The following is an 18,399-nucleotide window of genomic DNA, read 5'->3' on the forward strand; positions in this document are numbered from 1 at the left end:
CTACAAGATTAAAGCACGTTAGACAACACTTACAATTTGCCGACTCAAAATTTAGTAACATGAGTATTAATTAATTAAAAACAAATACTTTTATTAACAATTGTTAACTTAAATTTAAGAATATTTTTTTAATTTAAAAATATTAATGCTGTTTCTATAGTTACGCAGTAACCAGGATGTAGTTGTGATATGGCTTCATTTCGGGAGAAATACTCGCGTTTATGCCGCGATAACCGCGTAGAGCCACTTCATACGATATTGCAACAATCATGGGAAAGTTGTGATGATGTCGGCGCCTCTTCTGTCAAGAGACGACTCGATCTGTCAACAATGTGCTTGACGGTTGAACAGTGTGCCGTGCTAGCAAAGTGCTTGAGGAATGACGACACATTTACCGATCTGAAATTGACAGATTGTGTATTGAATGACGAAGGCTGCAAGGCTTTGTGTCGCGGCTTGAAGTCGAATTGTCATATCCGGGATCTTGACTTGAAAGGAAATAACCTTCGCAGTGGAGGAGCAGAAGCTTTAGGAAATTTATTGAAACACAACAACGCTCTACGAAGGTGAGTACTTGTGATTAGCTGAAACAGAAATTATAATATATATATATATATAGAAAATTGGTTATTTAATATTTATAATTCATTATTTATTATTTATAATTTATTATTTATTATTTATAATTTATTATTTATTATTCATTATTTATAATTTATTATTTATTATTTATTATTTATTATTTATTATTTATTATTCATTATTTATAATTTATTATTTATTATTCATTATTTATTATTCATTATTTATAATTTATTATTTATTATTCATTATTTATTATTCATTATTTATAATTTATAATTTATTATTTATTATTCATTATTTATAATTTATTATTCATTATTTATAATTTATTATTTATTATTTATTATTTATTATTCATTATTTATAATTTATTATTTATTATTCATTATTTATTATTCATTATTTATAATTTATAATTTATTATTTATTATTCATTATTTATAATTTATTATTTATTATTCATTATTATTTATAATTTATTATTTATTATTTATTATTTATTATTTATTATTTATTATTCATTGTTTATTATGTATTATTTAATATTTATAATTTATTATTTATTATTTATTATTTATTATTCATTATTTATTATTTATTATTTATTATTTATTATTTATTATTTATTATTCATTATTTAGTATTTATAATTTATTATTTATTATTTAATTAAACATGTTATAAATGAATTATGAATTATATGTGGCTGGACATTATTTCACGTCATCACAACCTGCAGCACTTACAGAAAACAGTGCTTCTGGGATCTACTTGGATCCTTTGTAAAGTCATGTCTTCTTTCTAGACAGCTGTGATGGTGTAAGTATTTCTGAAGCAGGGTTTGCTTCTGGTACTTGTAAGAGACTTTACAAACCAGACTGATCTGGTTCAGCACGACAATAATTATAAATAAAAAATTGTAGTTGTAAATAAAAGTTATAAATAATAATTATTAATAAAAAATAATTTATTATAAATAAAAAATTATAAATAAAAATTATAGTTATAAATAAAAATTATAAAAAATAATTTATTATAAATAAAAAATTATAAATAAAAATTATGAATAATAGGTATAAATAAAAATTATAAATAATAATTATAAATACAAAATTATGAATAAAAAATATAAATAATTATAAATTATAAATATAGTAAATAAAATAATGAATTACCATATAAGATAAAAATTTGGCTGGAATTTATTTGGCGGTTTGCTAAGAAATTGACGGACAAAGTATATTGGCAGATTTTATTTTTGGCGGTTGGACATTGTACTGTATTTTGATAACTAATATACGTACGTCTTACCATAAGTGGTCTTGGGGCACATTTGATTGGCCTCTTCCAGAAGAGGTACCGTGTGCACACTCCTTCCCCAACTTCTACAGTTCTGCTGCTGTACTCGGAAGAGCCAACTCTACCGACTCTGCTGCTGGTTGGAAAAGTACGTCTCTCTTTCAGCCTCTACCAGAGCCAGAGCTGGTAGAAGTTGAAAGAGGGGCAAGCTCTTCCAGGCTCTTCGGGAAGAGGCTGGAAGAGCCCAATCGAATGCACCCTTGATGTGTTTGTGATTGATAGTTGTGTTCATGGCTCACATTTCCCTAACTTACTGCATGGTCTCCAACTACTGCATAGGCACAACAGATGGCAAGCAAGGATTACCTACCATCTTGCTGATCCATGTGCCTGATGACGTCAACATATCCCGGTGGCCAAATTAATCCCCACCAATATTTCATCTTATATGGTATACATGATGTCAACATAAATGTAGAAAACAGGCTTTCCTTTCTTGGTAGCATCATCTGCAGCTAATGCTTTCATGTAGCATGTGTATAGAACAAGTGTTATGGGCTGCATTACTATTCTAAGTTATATCGCCATTTCTTTGTGGGATTCTTGGCAACCTGGAAGCATGTCTAGCTATTTGTGCCCCTGTATAGTAGATGGACATGCCTTCATGACAGAAGGCAATACATTTTATTAGAAGCAGCTGCAGTTAACATAAACGTTCATGTTGTGTGCAGATTGTCATTGGAATGGAATTGTGTTGGTGCTTTTGATGGAGGAGTGGCTTATTTGGCTGAAGGATTGGCTGCTAATGGCAGCTTAGAGAAGCTGGACATACGAAGCAATCAGGTATCACACAAGGGAGCTGAGGAAATAGCTGCTATGTTGAAGAAGAATGCTACCTTAAAAGAACTTGGTGAGGACTTTGTATATCAACTATTATAATAATGATACAAATTGACAAAAGAATTAACTCTTGATGAAAATTTGCTATACAATGTGTGATGGCTATGGAGCAATTGTTATACTAAGATTGTTTCTAATAATGTTATATGCAGTAAGTGGTATAGCAGACACATAGACAGCAAATAGTAATTGGTCTGGCCTGACGTGTGCTTGTAGGCGTGACCATTTGACTCTCGCTAAAAGGGGTAATTTTCAGTTCACTTGATGATTGGGTGCAGCAGTAAACGTAAATGAAAAATAAGCAATTGTGAATGGCAGTATGAAATACACCAGCAGCATACTCAAATTAGAAACTAGAAAGTCGGTGTTTAGTTTATATATAATATAACTAAAATGTTAAAACAATTTATGCGGTAATAATTGTTGCATATAAATTAGTTATTTAATTAGCTCATACTTAAACCGGTAGTTGATTTGATTTAGCGTCTGACGAAAGTACAATTTTCAAATATTGGTCCGGCCGGACTGCTGTCTATGCCTCTGCAAAGCTAGGATAGTACACCACACACACACACACACACACACACACACACACACACACACACACACACACACACACACACACACACACACACACACACACACACACACACACACAAATGAAACAAAAGTAGACCTTAATTGATCGGTTTGTTCTTGTGTGCCTGCATCAGCACAGAGAACTTGCTTTTCCAATTACGCGTTTGTTTCTGCCAATGGCTAGATGCACATATGTAAGCACCCTAGTTGCTTAGCCTTCAAACTTTAGAAATATTTTTTTAGCTTGTCATCTTGTCATTTCTACTTATGCAGCTGCAACTATTTTGTTCTTGTAGATTTACGATGGAATAATTGTGGTGTACTTGGAGGTCGTGCATTACTGTCTGCTCTTCAGCAGAACAAAACGCTCATTCAGCTTGACTTAACAGGAAACGATGTTCCCAACGACATTGTTAAATCTATTGGTTAGTCATGATAGATAGTACACTTTGTCAGTAGCTGCATGCATGGATTTAGCCATTTCTGTTGACTAAACGTTTCCTGCTGTCAATTTATACTGGTTTAAGCTGTCACTTTGGGGAGAAATGTGGAGAACCAAGCAATGGAATCTCAGTTCCACTTTCAAACAACAGTGCTTACACGAGAGATTAAACAGTTACAACAAGATAGTAGGATACAGGTGACTGCATGTCTATTTTCTGGATTACTTTAGCTATTGCTTTGTGTCTTTTTATGTCTTGTTGTTGGTTTTATCCAGCTGTTTGTCTGTCCTTATCAATGTTTATGCATCTGTCACAGTTTCTGCACGGTACAGTTATAAACATTCAACCACTACAGGTTTAACCATGTAAATGCAACAGTGATTTTCAAAGCCAGCTATAATAGCTATAATAGCTGACATATAGAGGGTGCCACTGATAGATTGAGTTTTTGCATGACCTTGGTATTTCAATTCTAAAACTGGAAGAAGCTTTTGTGTCAAAATTTGATTTCTTTAGTGCATTCAGTTTACCAACTTTATCAGAGGATTTTGTTGCCGTCTGTTGCAGAAAATTTTGATAGCAGTAGTCTGGAATTTGCAATGTTCTATACATAACCAATGGTGTCAGTGGCCTTTTTTATTTCTCTTGTATTTGTGTCTTCTTTGGTTTGAGAGTGGTACGTGGCACTACTGAAATACTCCGAGGATTTATATTGTACTTTGCATGTCCCTGGCTGTTTGTCAATTCCAGAAAGTCAATGAAACAAAATATGCAAATATAAATTGGCAACATGTGAGCATCAATGATGATTAGTTGACTTTCTTGCTTGCTTCATGCAGATTTCTGATCTAATTGAGAAGCTCGATCATCAAAAAGAACGGTTCGAGCAAACGAGTCGGTAAGTCACTGCTTGTGTTCAATTTCGTACAATCTGATGTCTTTTGCTGGCTTCTAAGATCATCTCAACTAAAGATTGGTCAGCTGCAGGAATCTTTAGCTGAAACGAGCCATGAGAAGGAATTACTGGAGTCAAAGTAATCTAGACTCACTGGTCGTAAACATGTTTACATTCACTTAAAATTGGCTAAACTTAAGAAACCTTTGTTTGTTGGAGTCATTTTGCTTTATTCTTTTTCAGTTTCCATTTAGTAATTTTTATTCATTGTTTGCATTTAGTGGTGATTATCATGTCTAGAAAATTTTGAATTAGTAAAAATTAAAATTTTTTAATGTGGTTTAGGTATAGTATGAGTGAGGCTTGTGTGACAGTAGCAGAGCAGAAAGTGAAAGACCTTGGTGATCTAGTGGTGAGGCTGAAGGCTGAGGCAGATGATGAGAGAAGAGAGTACAAAACTGAGCTTGAGAAAGAGAAGCAGGTTGTTGCAACTGCAGGTTTTTACTATCAGATTGTAGTGGCATTATATGTGGTGATGATTGAATTACGTATGTACATTTTCCTCAACATATTGGATCAAACACACACACACACACACACACACACACACACACACACACACACACACACACACACACACACACACACACACACACACACACACACACACACACACACACACACACACACACACAAACAAACAAACACACACACCACACACGCACACGCACACACACACACCACATGCACACACACACACACACACGCGTGCATGCGCACCAGTATATGTCTATGAGTTTCTGTTATTTATTGTGCTTTTATTGTAGAGAAGAGTTTCCATTGAGAGATGTCTTTCTGAGTCTGTGAAAGCAAGTCAGGAACAAGAAGACGATATGAACAAACAGGTAACTGAGAGATGTTATGCTTTTTTTATTAAAATGGATATACACTTAGGAACATTGTTTTCTTCAATTTAACTTGGTAAAGGAGCTAATTTTATGAGATACGTGCATGCATGCAAGTGTGTGTGTGTGTGTGTGTGTGTGTGTGTGTGTGTGTGTGTGTGTGTGTGTGTGTGTGTCGTCTGTAGCTCAATTGGTTAGAGAGTGCATTGGAATAACGGAAACATCCGGAAACTTTGGCTCATGAGTTGATTTAAGTATGATGGGCACAGGCGTAATTTCCTTAAGCAAGGAACTCACACGCAATTGCCTCTCTCGACTCAGGAGTATGAATGAGTTCTGTACCTGGTCATTGACTGGGGTGGACAAGACCTCTGGCTTGGCAGAACATCAAGCAGCACGGGTGCGTTTGGGGTTGAGGTCCAGTCCTGAGGCTGCGCCGAAATCAGTGCCCTTGGATGCTCTGGCCAAGCACCTAGTAGTACGTCAGCACGGCCAAAAACTCTGAGTTGTGCCGGAGGCGGCACCTAGAAATAGGTAAGGGTGCTATCTTTAGTACTATACTGAAGGGCATATCCATTTGTCTACTTGTGTGTGTGTGTGAGTGTGTGTGTGTGTGTGTGTGTGTGTGTGTGTGTGTGTGTGTGTGTGTGTGTGTGTGTGTGTGTGTGTGTGTGTGTGTGTGTGTGTGTGTGTGTGTGTGTTAATGTGCATGGTACTACTGGACGCATTTGACTGCATGCTGTCATTCCGACGACATTTTTACATCATTTTTTATGTTCCAGATTCAAGATCTACAAATTCAGTTAAAGAAGTTGAATCAACATATTGTTGTCCTGAAATCTGAACTGGAGATTGCACAGCAAACAAACAAGCATAATCTAAAAGAATCTGATGGTGCATGTGCTTTTGTATGTCAATTGTAATCCATGGATGATCTTATTGTTGTAATTTCTTGTCAAGAGAAACTTCGCCAAGAAGAAGAACGACACTTCAAGATTGTACGAGAGATGGAAAAACGACACAGAGCCGAGGTAAATAGATATTGAACACAATTTTTAGAAATGTATCAGTTTTGCACATTTATGTGGGTTGTAGACAGTCACTAGTTTATATTTTTGCCTTATTAATTGCTTGCTATGACTCCAAGAAATGTCAATGTAACTAACTGTATTGTGTGCATGAAGGAAGATGGAATACGTAAAGGATTATTTGTTAATCATTCATGCATATACCTACATACATACATTCAAGTAGCAGCATATATGCATACATACATACGTACATTGCAATGTTATTACATACAATGCATTATACATGAATACTGTATGTGATACATACATAATATAGTAAGTATTGTATGTATGATAATTAGTGCGCTATAAGAATGGCCACCATGTTGCAATTTGCTCCACAAATGAAGGATAGAGGTCATTGTAAGCTTTGCAGTTATTTGCCCTCAGAATGTAGTAAATTCAACAAATATTACATGTGGTTTGTGAATGCAGCACATGCATGCAGAAAGCTTTTATTAGTGTGTAAGCCTGTCATGTATGCAAGTGGCTGACGAGTAGCTGGCTATTACAGCAACATATCTTCTGTACCTATTGAAGTAGAAACATTGTCTGACATGGCGCGGAACTTACTTTTGTGTATCGATCAGCTACTGGTCATACCTTGTAGACAGACTTCTGATTACAGAAAGTTGAATTCTGTAAGTCCCTTAAAATTGCTCTGGTGTTATGCTTCTTACTTTCAACCTACCAAACTGCCAAGCTTCAAGAGCCTTATTGTCATAGATATGGTACAGTCAGACCTCGTTATTCCGACACTCGATAATCCGGCACCCTCACTATCAGACATGGCACACGTGAAACCAATTTACATTGTTTCTGTGTATTTGTTACCGATAATTCGACAGTTGTGTTAGTGCGACAGAAACCCACAGGACAAACATAGTAGGAATAACAAGGTCTGACAGTATAAATAGAAAACATTTTACAAAAGTTATAGGTGTATGTATGTATGTGTACATACAAGTACTAAATATACCATATCTATTTTATAGGAAGCTAGGCTGTCTGAGGTCCAGCAGTCCTGTGAACAGACGTGGCAAGAAAGATTTCAGCAAGCTGAAAGTGCACGGTTTCAAAAGGAACAGGTTCAATATTTAAAGAATTATATGTAGACAAGTTTCATGTGCCTATATATGTGACGATACTATTTCGTGTGTGCAGATAATTTTACAATTGAAAACAGATCATCTTGATAATAAGAGACGCTGGGATGATGAGACTCTTCGGACAGTTGAACAGATGAAGGAGGCAGAGGTAGGTAACCTGGTCATACAATAGACCTTTATGATGGAAACTTACTGCATTCTGTTGCTATACTATTACTTGTCAGTGAGCTAAGCATGCATGGTTTCATAAATTTACGAATCACGTACATTCTTTACATGATAACCACATTTCTAAGAAGCAGCTAGAAGAGCAAGTGCACAGAAAGTAGTGTATGCAGTCAGCATTTATGATCAGTAATAAATTTTAAATGGGAAATCGCATGCAAAAGCAAGTTGCTGTTGCAAAATAAAATGTTATGTTACATATTATATATTTTTATCACACCAGATTACTCAAGTGTAATTATCCATTTTAAGTAATAGCAAAGTAAACTAGAGATGGACTGGAGACAAACAACTCTTATTTAATGTACTCTCTTAATTAAAGAAAATTGAAGATCAGTTGGTTGTACGTGTATGTTATATGTTGTTTAGTACTAGAATGGCAAATTTAGAAACAAGATTTTGTGTAAATTAGTATTTCTAAATTTGATTCTATTGTAAAATTTATAAAATATTTATATGAAGTATTAAAATGTTGTCTAGAATTTAAAGGCACAAGTATATTGTCAAGTCTTTGTCACATTGTAGTTTGTTGTTCTTGTGAACGAATTTTGCTACGTGCTGTCTATTGATTATTCTGTGTTGCAGAAAATGAGGGTAAGACAGTTGGAAGAGAAAATTTTATCTGTGGAGTCAGACAATCGTGATCTGCAGGTAAACTTGCTGGCAAGGTACAAATGAGCTTGTCTGTTGTGTTTATGGTTGGTCTTGGTGGTTAGTCACGCGTCAATAATCAGGCATCCCAAGTGCTTGAGCTGCAGTCACTGGTCAATAGTAGAGATGTGGAACAGAGAACTTTGAAAAGAAATTTGGAAGAAAGCAGAAAGGTAAGTTGTAAACAATCGCTGACAGGTTTCAAACTTTTATAAACAATATGAATTTTTTGTTAATGGTATTAATAAATTCAATGTGCAAGCACTTTTAGTGCAAATGGCATTGAATTGAAATTTCATAGTTATTTTTGTGTTTCAGGAAGCAGATCATAGATGTTTGACAATTCAGGCAGAAGTTTCACGACTCCAGCAATCTTTGGATCAGAGAGCAAGTCAACTAGAGGAATCACGTGCTCATGAGAAGAAATTACATGAAAATTTAGCACAACTTGAGTCAGAGATAACAGGTCATTTGAAAGATTTATTTGCAAGTAGTTGCAAAGAGAAACAGTACATACATGCATGTATTTTATACAAACAGACCAACTGTTTGGTATTTTTGTCTTTGAACTTTAATACATCTAGCTTTGTACTCTAGTTTATTAATTAAAAATAAATTGAGGGTCTTGTTTGAATAGTGTTCTTCTTTGCTCAGATTGTTTTGGCAAATAAGATTTCTTCTGCATTAGAACTATAAGAGAACAGACAGGTGCTGTTACCTTCTTGATCAAATTTATCTCCATTGCTGCGCGTGGAGCTATCTACGTTCCTTATCTTACCCTGATTTTTTGGAAACAAACTGCATCAAAATATTTAACAGTTTATCAAGTTACTAAATTAGACAAGATCGTGGCATTTGTATCTGATTGCATGCACTCTTATGTCTCCTGTTTTTGCCTGCTAGAGTTTTCAGATGCCTTCTTTTGGCTATATGCTGGCATTAAAGAGAGACAGTCACACCACTTGTGCACTATAAAGACAATTTACAATATACAAGCAGTCTATATAATGATGCCTTGGCTCTATTTACGATGGATTTCTGAGTTCAGTAACCCATTCATTGTGTCTTGCAGTTAATTAACCTCATTCATCTATGACTTTTACACGTAAGGAGATTGAACCTAACATCATGGAAAAGCTAGACTGTTACCACAATCACGTGTTTTGACACTAGATGGATTTTATGTGGACCTATCTTGTAGGTAGATGGTACTCAATGTTGTCTTGCATTAGTACTTCTCTTATAGACGGACAGACATGCAGACAGGCAGATAGACAGACATAGATTTTCCATGTTGAAAATTTATTAGTTTTGATAAACAGACAGACAGACGGAGAGAGACGGACAGACAGACAGATTGTTTTTTATATTTTATGCATGTAAATGTTGTGTTTTACTATATATGTATTATAGTTGCTGTAGCTCAAGAAAAGTCAAAACTATTGTCTAAAGACACCGAAATTGCCTCCCTGAAGGAAAAGCTTCGTAAGCAGGCTCTTGTCTTCCAACAAATTCGCGAGGAAGAAATGAGGCGGGCAGAACAATTACAAACAGCCATGGAACGGTACCTGAAGAGCAGCAATAACTCCGTTATTGACCCAGTCTTTCAATAGCATCTACAATCTATAGAATACTCAGTAATTGGCACATGTACCTAGATGCATGCGTATGTAGCATGTTGAGTTACGTCTGCCAGTAGAGTTAGGTGAGTACGTCATGAGCTGCAATTGATTTTGTTTGCCCTAAGGGGCTAGTTGGTGGATTCATTCCGGGACTAAGAACTTTCGTTCTGAGAGAAGAACCAAATCTATGTGTAAGTACATGTTCCGTACTGTTCTAAAATTTTAAATTTCAATTTTCAATTGTCATTTTCATCTTTAAATTTCTTGGACTAACGTTTCAAGTTTTGTCAATGATCTTCAATTTTTTGCAAGCAAATTTGAGTTTGACAAGCGTATTTCTATTTTCGATTTCGTGAAAAAATCTGCGCGCGCCTAAAGCTTATCCAGAGACGCCCTTCCAATTTCTCCGGAACAACTAATAGTATACATAGATCCGTAACTAGGCATGAGGCAGCCGAGGCAGTTGCCTCGGTAAATAAAATGGGTGTGCCGTTGCAAAAATTTTGCTAGATGCATCAGTTAGTAGATAACAGAAAAGATCGGGCATTCTAAGTGGCTTAGCTCTTTCATATATTCATAGTGATGTGGCTGTGAGTAGAGAGAGAGTCTTACGAAGATTTGATTGTACAGGACATCGCAGATTGGGACAGTTGTTATTATAGAAGCTATGTTTACTTACATTATACATAAAGTAGGTTAAAGACAAATTATTGCTTAATTAATTAATTTATATAAACTTGCCTCGGTAAAATTTTAATGCTAGTTACGCCCTTGTAGATATCCTTCCGCCATTGATATATCATGATCAATTCGCGATTCGAACAGTTTTGTCCATTTCGAAAGCTCTCTAGGTACCAAGCATGACAAAAACGCGACAAAGATTTGAGCACGCGTGTACGAAAACGGAACAGCTTCGGAACTTCGTGTCGTGGATATCCAGGTAAAGAACATGGCGCCATCCAGCTCTACTAACCTTTAATTTAGTTTTTAGTGGTTCCAACCAAATCTGTACAGTACGGATCATCTAGCTATGCATGTGCATGTGTCATGATCAAATTATTTACGAAACGCGTTTTTTCACCGAATGTATAGCTACGAATTCGCCGAACGGAAGCATACACGTGATCCAGGCCATTGACATATGTATCTCTCTTTGTAGCCTATCACGTGAGGTTAAAATGGCGACTTGTACACCACGTGCTCTAGTCGGAGCTTTTGTCTTGACGGTGTGGTTCTGGATTCTCCGTTTCCTTAGCAGAGTAGCCGTGATCTTCCCTGTTCGTCTATTTGTGTTTGATGCTGAGGCGTTCATATCTAACATTGAACGGAAATTCGGTAGAAAATTGTCACTAGCCAAGAATCCCATCTGGATTGAAGGTCTGCGTCTCGCCGCTTCCAAGACCAACACGGAATGTCCAGAATCAATGCTAGTTGGACGATGGAACCGAAAAGCGTATGTAGAGTGGAATATTTTGAGGCCACTTTTGATTGCAGAGGCAGCGCTTGCTCGACATCCTGACATCAGCAGCGTTCCAATATCTAAACCTATATTCATTTCAGGTACTGGTCGGAACGGTTCTACGTTACTACAGGACATCATGTGTTGCTATCCTAGTGTGCGCTACTTGACAATACCTGACTGTATGGACATTGCCCCATTAGATGAATCTCGAGAGTTTGATCCTGTTTGGCGACAGGAGAGGCAGGAACTATGGAGAGACAATATAGAAATACACCAGAGGAGCATTATGAATTTAGGCCAGAATAGTCACATGATATCAGACAAATCTCCGGAGGAATGTATTGTGCTGTTGTCCAAGTATCTCTTCTGGTTTCCTCTCTTGACATTTGATGGTAATTGTGATGGTGTGGAATGGTCATTGTCTCAGCCAGCCTTTACTCGCAAGGCATATGAGATGTACAAGCAAGAACTAAAGCTCCTATTATATTATGATCAAAAGATTGATGGGATTGATCCCAGTACTGTGCAGTTTGTCTTGAAAGCACCACTTCATGTAGTATATCATGATGTCATCAGAAAGGTTTTTCCAGATGCAATTATTATACGTTTGCACAGAGACCCTGTAGAGGTGACAGCCTCCTTCTGTTCAATGTTTACTGCTATACACAAAGCATATCCAACTAGACACGACCACGATCCCACACACCTTGGCAAGATGAAACTGAAGTGGGTATTGCTGGCTTGCAATCGAATGGTGGAAGAGGGTGTTGGAGAGGGGATGATCGATGTTAGATACTTGGATTTTAAGAAAGATCCTGTTGGAACGTCTGCTAAAATTGCAGCAGCAGTTGGTTTGGAGCATAATGAGGATGTGGAACAAAAGATAACAACTTATTTAAAAGAGAGACGTAGGCAACCGCAAGGAACAAATCCACACAACCCAGCTTTGTATGGCCTTAATCCAACTGCAATTCGTCAAGATCTTAGCAGCTACTGTGAGATGTTTAGAGTGTAATTAATTTACTGTGCATCCCTAGCCCCTGATTTAATTAATGTATCAGATTTGGGTCAATTAAATGGGTAGTTTGCACTGTACTAATCTATTGACTGACGGTTTATTGTTTTTTTCTCTTGAAGAATTGCTAAGTATTACACTCATACTAAAATCAGTGTTTGCAATGCCTGTCTAATTAATATGCTGGTAATCTATGTATCTGATCTGCTTCATCAAGCAGATTCTGTTTCAAACAATGCCATGCAGTGATGGCCACGTTCAAACCAAACAGTCTCGGAGATGCGCTGCTGAGCGCACGCGCACAGTGGACTCTCGAGGGTCTTTACGATGAACGGAGCATGCACATTACTGTGACTATTCCGCCCGCCACAGCGCAGCAAGCGTCGCAAAGTGCGTGTGTTTCTTTTCGTTTCGTTCATGGCAGACGGTGAGCAGTCGAAAGGGAGAATATCAACAGAGCAAGTCAGCACTCGCGACGGAGACAGCCAGGGCCGCTGTACCAGGCCTGCAGCCTGGCTTCAGAAGTGGGCGGTGTGTACACCAAAATGGACCAATGACGTGACATACATGCTTCTTTTTTGCCTTTCGAATTACATATATTTACTAGCTGATTAGCCTATTTTTCGCACCTGGGCAACTTATGTTGATTAATGAACACAAACTCCCGCCTCTAGATACTTGGGGCATCATACAAATCGCTTATTGGACAGAGAAACACAAAATACCGGATAATATGTCGCTCTGTATAAGTGACCAAGTATTCGCTTGCAGCGTTTCGACAGTCCCGATTTAGAAGCAGCTTTCGCGATCCGTCGATGGGTATGTGTGCTGTGTCTCAAGCCGGCCAGCAGCTTCGTCGTCTCTTTCCTGCTGCAATGTCAGCTTTTGCGAACTACAGAGGAACAACAACGCATAGATGCAGGGGACCTGCGAACGACACTGCTATTTCAAACTGAGAAAAGGCTGCGTGCTAATTTAAAGGTGGAGCGCAAAATTGCAGCGGTTTGCGAGCGCATGAGGAACAAACATTTTGTGACGTTACGACCTACAGACGAACGCCAGCACAAAGCAAAGTACAAGAAACCAGTCAACGCCACGCAAGGGCACTAGTTGCTTTTCGAAGTAGAAAAGGTCGCGTGCTTTAGGAGTGAAAAGGAGCAGATAGCGATTTGCGACGACATGTCTATACGATACGGAACAATTACAGTCATACGGCTGTTTCTATGGATCAGTTTCTTTAGATATATAGACACTACAATTAAAACATATTACATAGAAATAACGAGAAATGTAGGGATTGCATGAAAACAATAGAGAAAATTTGACATAATAGGAGTGCATACAAATTTAGAGGCTTTTTGCGTACTATACGCGCCAGTATGTGTGTGTGTGTGTGTGTGTGTGTGTGTGTGTGTGTGTGTGTGTGTGTGTGTGTGTGTGTGTGTGTGTGTGTGTGTGTGTACATTGGATGGAAAGCAGACCTTCACGGCTGAACGGGCGGTTCTTCCCCCTCAAACTCTCCCCAGCCTACGGGCCTGCATGTGTAGATTCAAGATTCAGTACTGGCAGACCGCCTGACTCGGCTTCTTCCGCGGTTGCGAATGATCTCGATTCTGCGTGCTGTTTCGGACGTCGCAGTGTTTTCGCGTATTTTGGTGCCACGTGCTCGCATATATCCGGGAGAAAGCATATTGTGTGCGAGCCGTGAAGACACAAACCGCGCGACAGCGTAGTAGCGAAGATATTTGTCGCAGCAGCTAGTTGGTTGCAATGACCAATGGGCTATCTGCTGTGGGCGTTGGCATGTCAAGTGCAGTCTATCTGAAATGAACGTGTGTAACGGTAATTTCGACCCAGCAAGCAGCTCTTTTTATGATATTGGCTTGGCTCTCCTCACGGTGAACAGTTAAACACCTAGGCGTGGGGAAACAGAAGTACAGTGGACCTACCATTTTCAGGAAGTATACAGTTGACTCGTAGTTGCATGTGTTGTGTACTACATACGACTTGTTTCAAAGCATGGACTCTGAGTGCTACATACGCTAACCTCATACAATACATGAGTTCATTTCTCATACTACCGCGCTGCAGATTGGTATACGTAGTCGTCTAGATATCGATTCGGCGGTGTACTGTTGGCGAAACTGAATGCTGAAAAGGAGTCGTGACACCGCAGAATGGCTGAGCTATATATATATATATATACGTACTAGAAGCGAAAGATGATGTCAACTACGTTCTTTCGCGCGAAACAAGCCAGTGCGTGAAGCGATGCCGCGTCGTTACTCAAATTTCATACCTACAGGCTTAACTAATCGAATTAGCCTTATCCAAGCTATGAAACCGTATCCGGAGTCCCACACGTCACTGTGACGTTCTCGAAAGCGACCAGGCTCTTCTCGCGCTGGAGCAATTCCGGCATAAGCTCTTCCTCCTCGCATGATTCACTTGCGTTTAGCTCAGTGACTGCGTGGAGAGCCTGGCTTGAGAGGCTAGGGCGCGCCGTTCTTTCTAAGCGAGTTGTTTTCGCCCATACCCGAGAAATTGTTGAAGCAAACCCAAGCGGGAGAGTGCATGTGTGGAGATGGCGTATCTGCTGCCAGAAAATCTCGAGTTACGACGGCTCAAGATTGATGCTCTGCGGGGTGGGGCTGGAGTGGCCGCTGGGGACGTACCCGTCTGGTGGCGCTGGGGACCACCTGGGTTCCGTGCTTCGCTGAATGCATTGCCATAATCGCTGAGAAGCATCCCAACTGGTGAAAATACCCGTTGACGTACCTGCGGCTGATCGTAAGAATAGCAGTTGGCTGGTCGACATTAGATTTAGGAAGTACGCGAAACACGCACGTCCTGGAGCAACCTTCTCCATGTATAAATATTCGTCGGGCTTTGCTGGACCGCTGTCGCTGACTGGGGCTCCGTCATGCAGACTGTGCCTAGAAACTGACCATGCGGCCGCACAGTGCGCTCTGTCGGTGCGGTTTCTCCTTCCGCAGTCGAGCTTGCACGTCGCTCTTACTCCGATGCAATTCTCACCGTGTTCAAACACAGTGCCGATGTGTCGTGGGTGAACTTGTGATCGTGTAAAGGGGCACCATCGTGCGCTTACAAACACGTGTGGCACATGTGGAGTGCGGAGCCAGTGGCTACACGGGATGAGGACGCGGCTACTACGATAAAAAGGAAGTTCAAAGTTACAGACTGGAGGGTAGACGATTAGCAGCCCGTAGTGGTGGCTGGTGGCGTTAGGGGATGAATTGCCGGTAAGTGGTTGCGGTGTGTTTGCGTGCGGGGCCCACTCGCTGATCTAGACTTGCGGCGGGCGGCCGAGTTCATCCCTCGATAGCAACGCAGTCGGATGCTTCCGGCTTGTGCGTTCGCTGAGCAGTGCGGGACACGTCATGGATTCAGCTGGCATGGCCCACATCCTGAGTTTGCGTCCTAATTGCGCCCGGGAAGATGGTCACGGAGGTGTTGACCATGGTTGTGTTTGTGAGCAGGCTGAGCGGCCGTTTGCGTTCAGTTTGAGTCGGACGGCGCTGCGGTCGTGGTGTCGGTTCGAAAATGCAATTGCAGCAAACACAGCGCGTGATAAAACTATCGCACATTTGTCATTTAGTGGCGGCGCACAAAAGCTTTGCGTTCACGTCGGCACGTAGTCCATGCGGGGGCGCGGAACGCAGGCGCGGACGCGTGTCGCGAACCTAGTGAACCGGTCATTGTTTGTTTTCTTTACATCTTGACCCAGCTCAGCGTCCAGTAACACCAAGCGTAGCGGCGTTAATATGCGACACGGACATCGACTGGATTTCGGACTGCTGGAACGATCGGTTTCTTGCTTGTTTGGCGCTGGGCTAGCACCGTCCACGTTGCGTGCATACCAGTCAAGGTACTCACGGTATCAACAATCCTGCGAGCGAACAGGTATCGCAGCAATCTGGATCCCGACATCTGAACGAACTCTATGCTTGTTAGTGGTGTTCCTGGCGGACGATGGTATCGTGCACTGTACCTGCAAGAATGCCCTGTTAGCGGTGCACTATGTTCGCATTCGGCATGGTTTAGGAAACCCTCTTGCATTCTCTCTGCCACTGTTGGTTACTGGTCTTACGAGGCGTTTCGCGGTCGACGTCAAGTCCCAAATGGCGGCAGCCATCACCAATCAGTCCAGATGTGTACTGTTTAGACTGAAAGACTATTGGCTCCAAGAGTGGACGAGGTGACGTGGTGATGCTTTGGGCTGCATGTTGTTTGGCTTTCTTTGACGTCTGTTCGCGGACGAAGTTGTAGTACCGTTCGTACCGGCCGCTGAATCGACGGTTCATCTGACAGTTAGCGATGTTGCAGTGGAATCCCTCTCGAACCGTTTCTCATGAGAGTTAGGCTCATGCGGTCAAAAAATGAGGACAAGTTCCGGCAGGGTGCAGATATCCATCTCGGGAGGACGGGTATCGCTTTATGTCCTATTACGGCAATGCTGGTTTACCTCACCCGGCAAGTTCGAGAGGCAGGCCCGTGTTTCGTTGCTCTGATGGAGCCTCTGTCTATTCAGCAACTTGTCAAAAAGGAAGTGCGAGCGGCACTAGAAGCCGAGGTTTTGTGTCCAGTTACTCGAGGCGCAGCTTTAGGATTAGAGCCGCAACCACACCTGCAGAACTGGGGTAGAGGACTCCACGATCCAGACACTGGCGAGGTGAAGGAGCGAAGTTTGCAAACGATACGTAAAACTTGACGCCAAGACTCTAGCGGCATACTCTCGGCCGTTAAAAGCTTCCCGACAGAGACGGAGCGATGACAAGTTTGCCGAAGAGACGGCGGTAGCATGCGTGCTTTCTATCCGGCGACTACTTGCTTTCGTACGGGCGTGCAATAAAGGCATGCACACTAGACAGTAACAAAGCACTCACCCCTGACAGCTAGCTAGGCGGCTGTACGTAGCTGAATCAGTTCTGGAGATTTGAGTCCTGGAGAGTTGGGTCCGGCTTGTGTGCGGGGCAACCTCACCGTTGGTCATGGTCGCCTTTCTTGTGGACCGGAGTCCTGTCTGAAGTCCTGGATTTGCGCCGGACGTCGGTTCTCCTGGACCGGGCTCTGCCCTTTGTGTACAGCCACGCCTTCATTATGCAGGCAGGTTCAGGTAATTGGTCTCGTCAAGTCGGTAAATGAACAGCGCCACTGGAAAACTGACGGAGGTAAGAATTCAATTGCCCGGTAGATTGAGGTGCCCGAAACTTCGAGGGCTGGATCCGACGTATGGCCTTCTTTCGCTTTTGGTGGTCTTTCCACGCGAGGAAAGCAGTGTGGCGGTAACACGTGACATTGTCCCTGTAAAGCGAAGAGAGACCTTGTAACTCTTTATGTCATTAGACAACTTAATTAACTAATAAAAGTAGAGAAGCACTGTAATTAAACCCTCGGCTGGTGTACATGTACACCTCAAGGCGCTAAGACATGTGTATAGTGTAAGGCAAGAGGCACAACGCTCATGCATTTGATACCATTGAAAATCTCCTCACGTGGTGGTTATTACGCCTAGAGTACCGTATTTACACAGCTTTCCGTCTACCCGCAATTTTTGGTTGTCGTAATGAGGTGATCCCAGAGCCGCCAGAGCAAAACAAAACTGCAGCTATTGCAAT

At 40.5% G+C, this 18,399-nt stretch overlaps 2 protein-coding genes across 2 annotated transcripts; both read left to right on the forward strand.

Annotated features, from left to right (window-relative positions):
* The first annotated feature begins 189 nt into the window (after positions 1-189).
* On the forward strand, positions 190-10,483 carry LOC134184377 (leucine-rich repeat-containing protein 45-like). The gene is made up of 16 exons (XM_062652051.1): positions 190-566; positions 2,616-2,794; positions 3,660-3,788; positions 3,891-4,003; positions 4,646-4,704; positions 4,763-4,840; positions 5,047-5,182; positions 5,529-5,606; positions 6,389-6,500; positions 6,567-6,637; positions 7,672-7,764; positions 7,841-7,933; positions 8,596-8,661; positions 8,727-8,834; positions 8,980-9,127; positions 10,075-10,483. Exons 1-16 carry the CDS (start codon positions 190-192, stop codon positions 10,272-10,274), a joined length of 2,040 nt encoding a protein of 679 aa, XP_062508035.1. The 3' UTR covers positions 10,275-10,483.
* A 978-nt stretch (positions 10,484-11,461) lies between these two features.
* Positions 11,462-12,914, forward strand: LOC134184713 (uncharacterized). The gene has a single exon (XM_062652459.1). The coding sequence runs from the start codon at positions 11,462-11,464 to the stop codon at positions 12,758-12,760; it is 1,299 nt and encodes a 432-aa protein (XP_062508443.1). The 3' UTR covers positions 12,761-12,914.
* Positions 12,915-18,399: the final 5,485 nt, after the last annotated feature.

The sequence above is a fragment of the Corticium candelabrum genome, chromosome 9 (assembly GCF_963422355.1).
Source record: "Corticium candelabrum chromosome 9, ooCorCand1.1, whole genome shotgun sequence".
NCBI lineage: Eukaryota > Metazoa > Porifera > Homoscleromorpha > Homosclerophorida > Plakinidae > Corticium > Corticium candelabrum.

What these genes read in the sequence shown, in the direction of transcription:
- LOC134184377 (XM_062652051.1), top strand. Translation starts at nt 190, where the DNA reads ATGGCTTCATTTCGGGAGAAATACTCGCGTTTATGCCGCGATAACCGC. An exon ending in TGCTACCTTAAAAGAACTTG is followed by an intron (nt 2,795 to 3,659) that starts GTGAGGACTTTG and finishes TTGTTCTTGTAG; the next exon opens with ATTTACGATGGAATAATTGT. An exon ending in CGGTTCGAGCAAACGAGTCG is followed by an intron (nt 4,705 to 4,762) that starts GTAAGTCACTGC and finishes CTGGCTTCTAAG; the next exon opens with ATCATCTCAACTAAAGATTG.
- LOC134184713 (XM_062652459.1), top strand. Translation starts at nt 11,462, where the DNA reads ATGGCGACTTGTACACCACGTGCTCTAGTCGGAGCTTTTGTCTTGACG.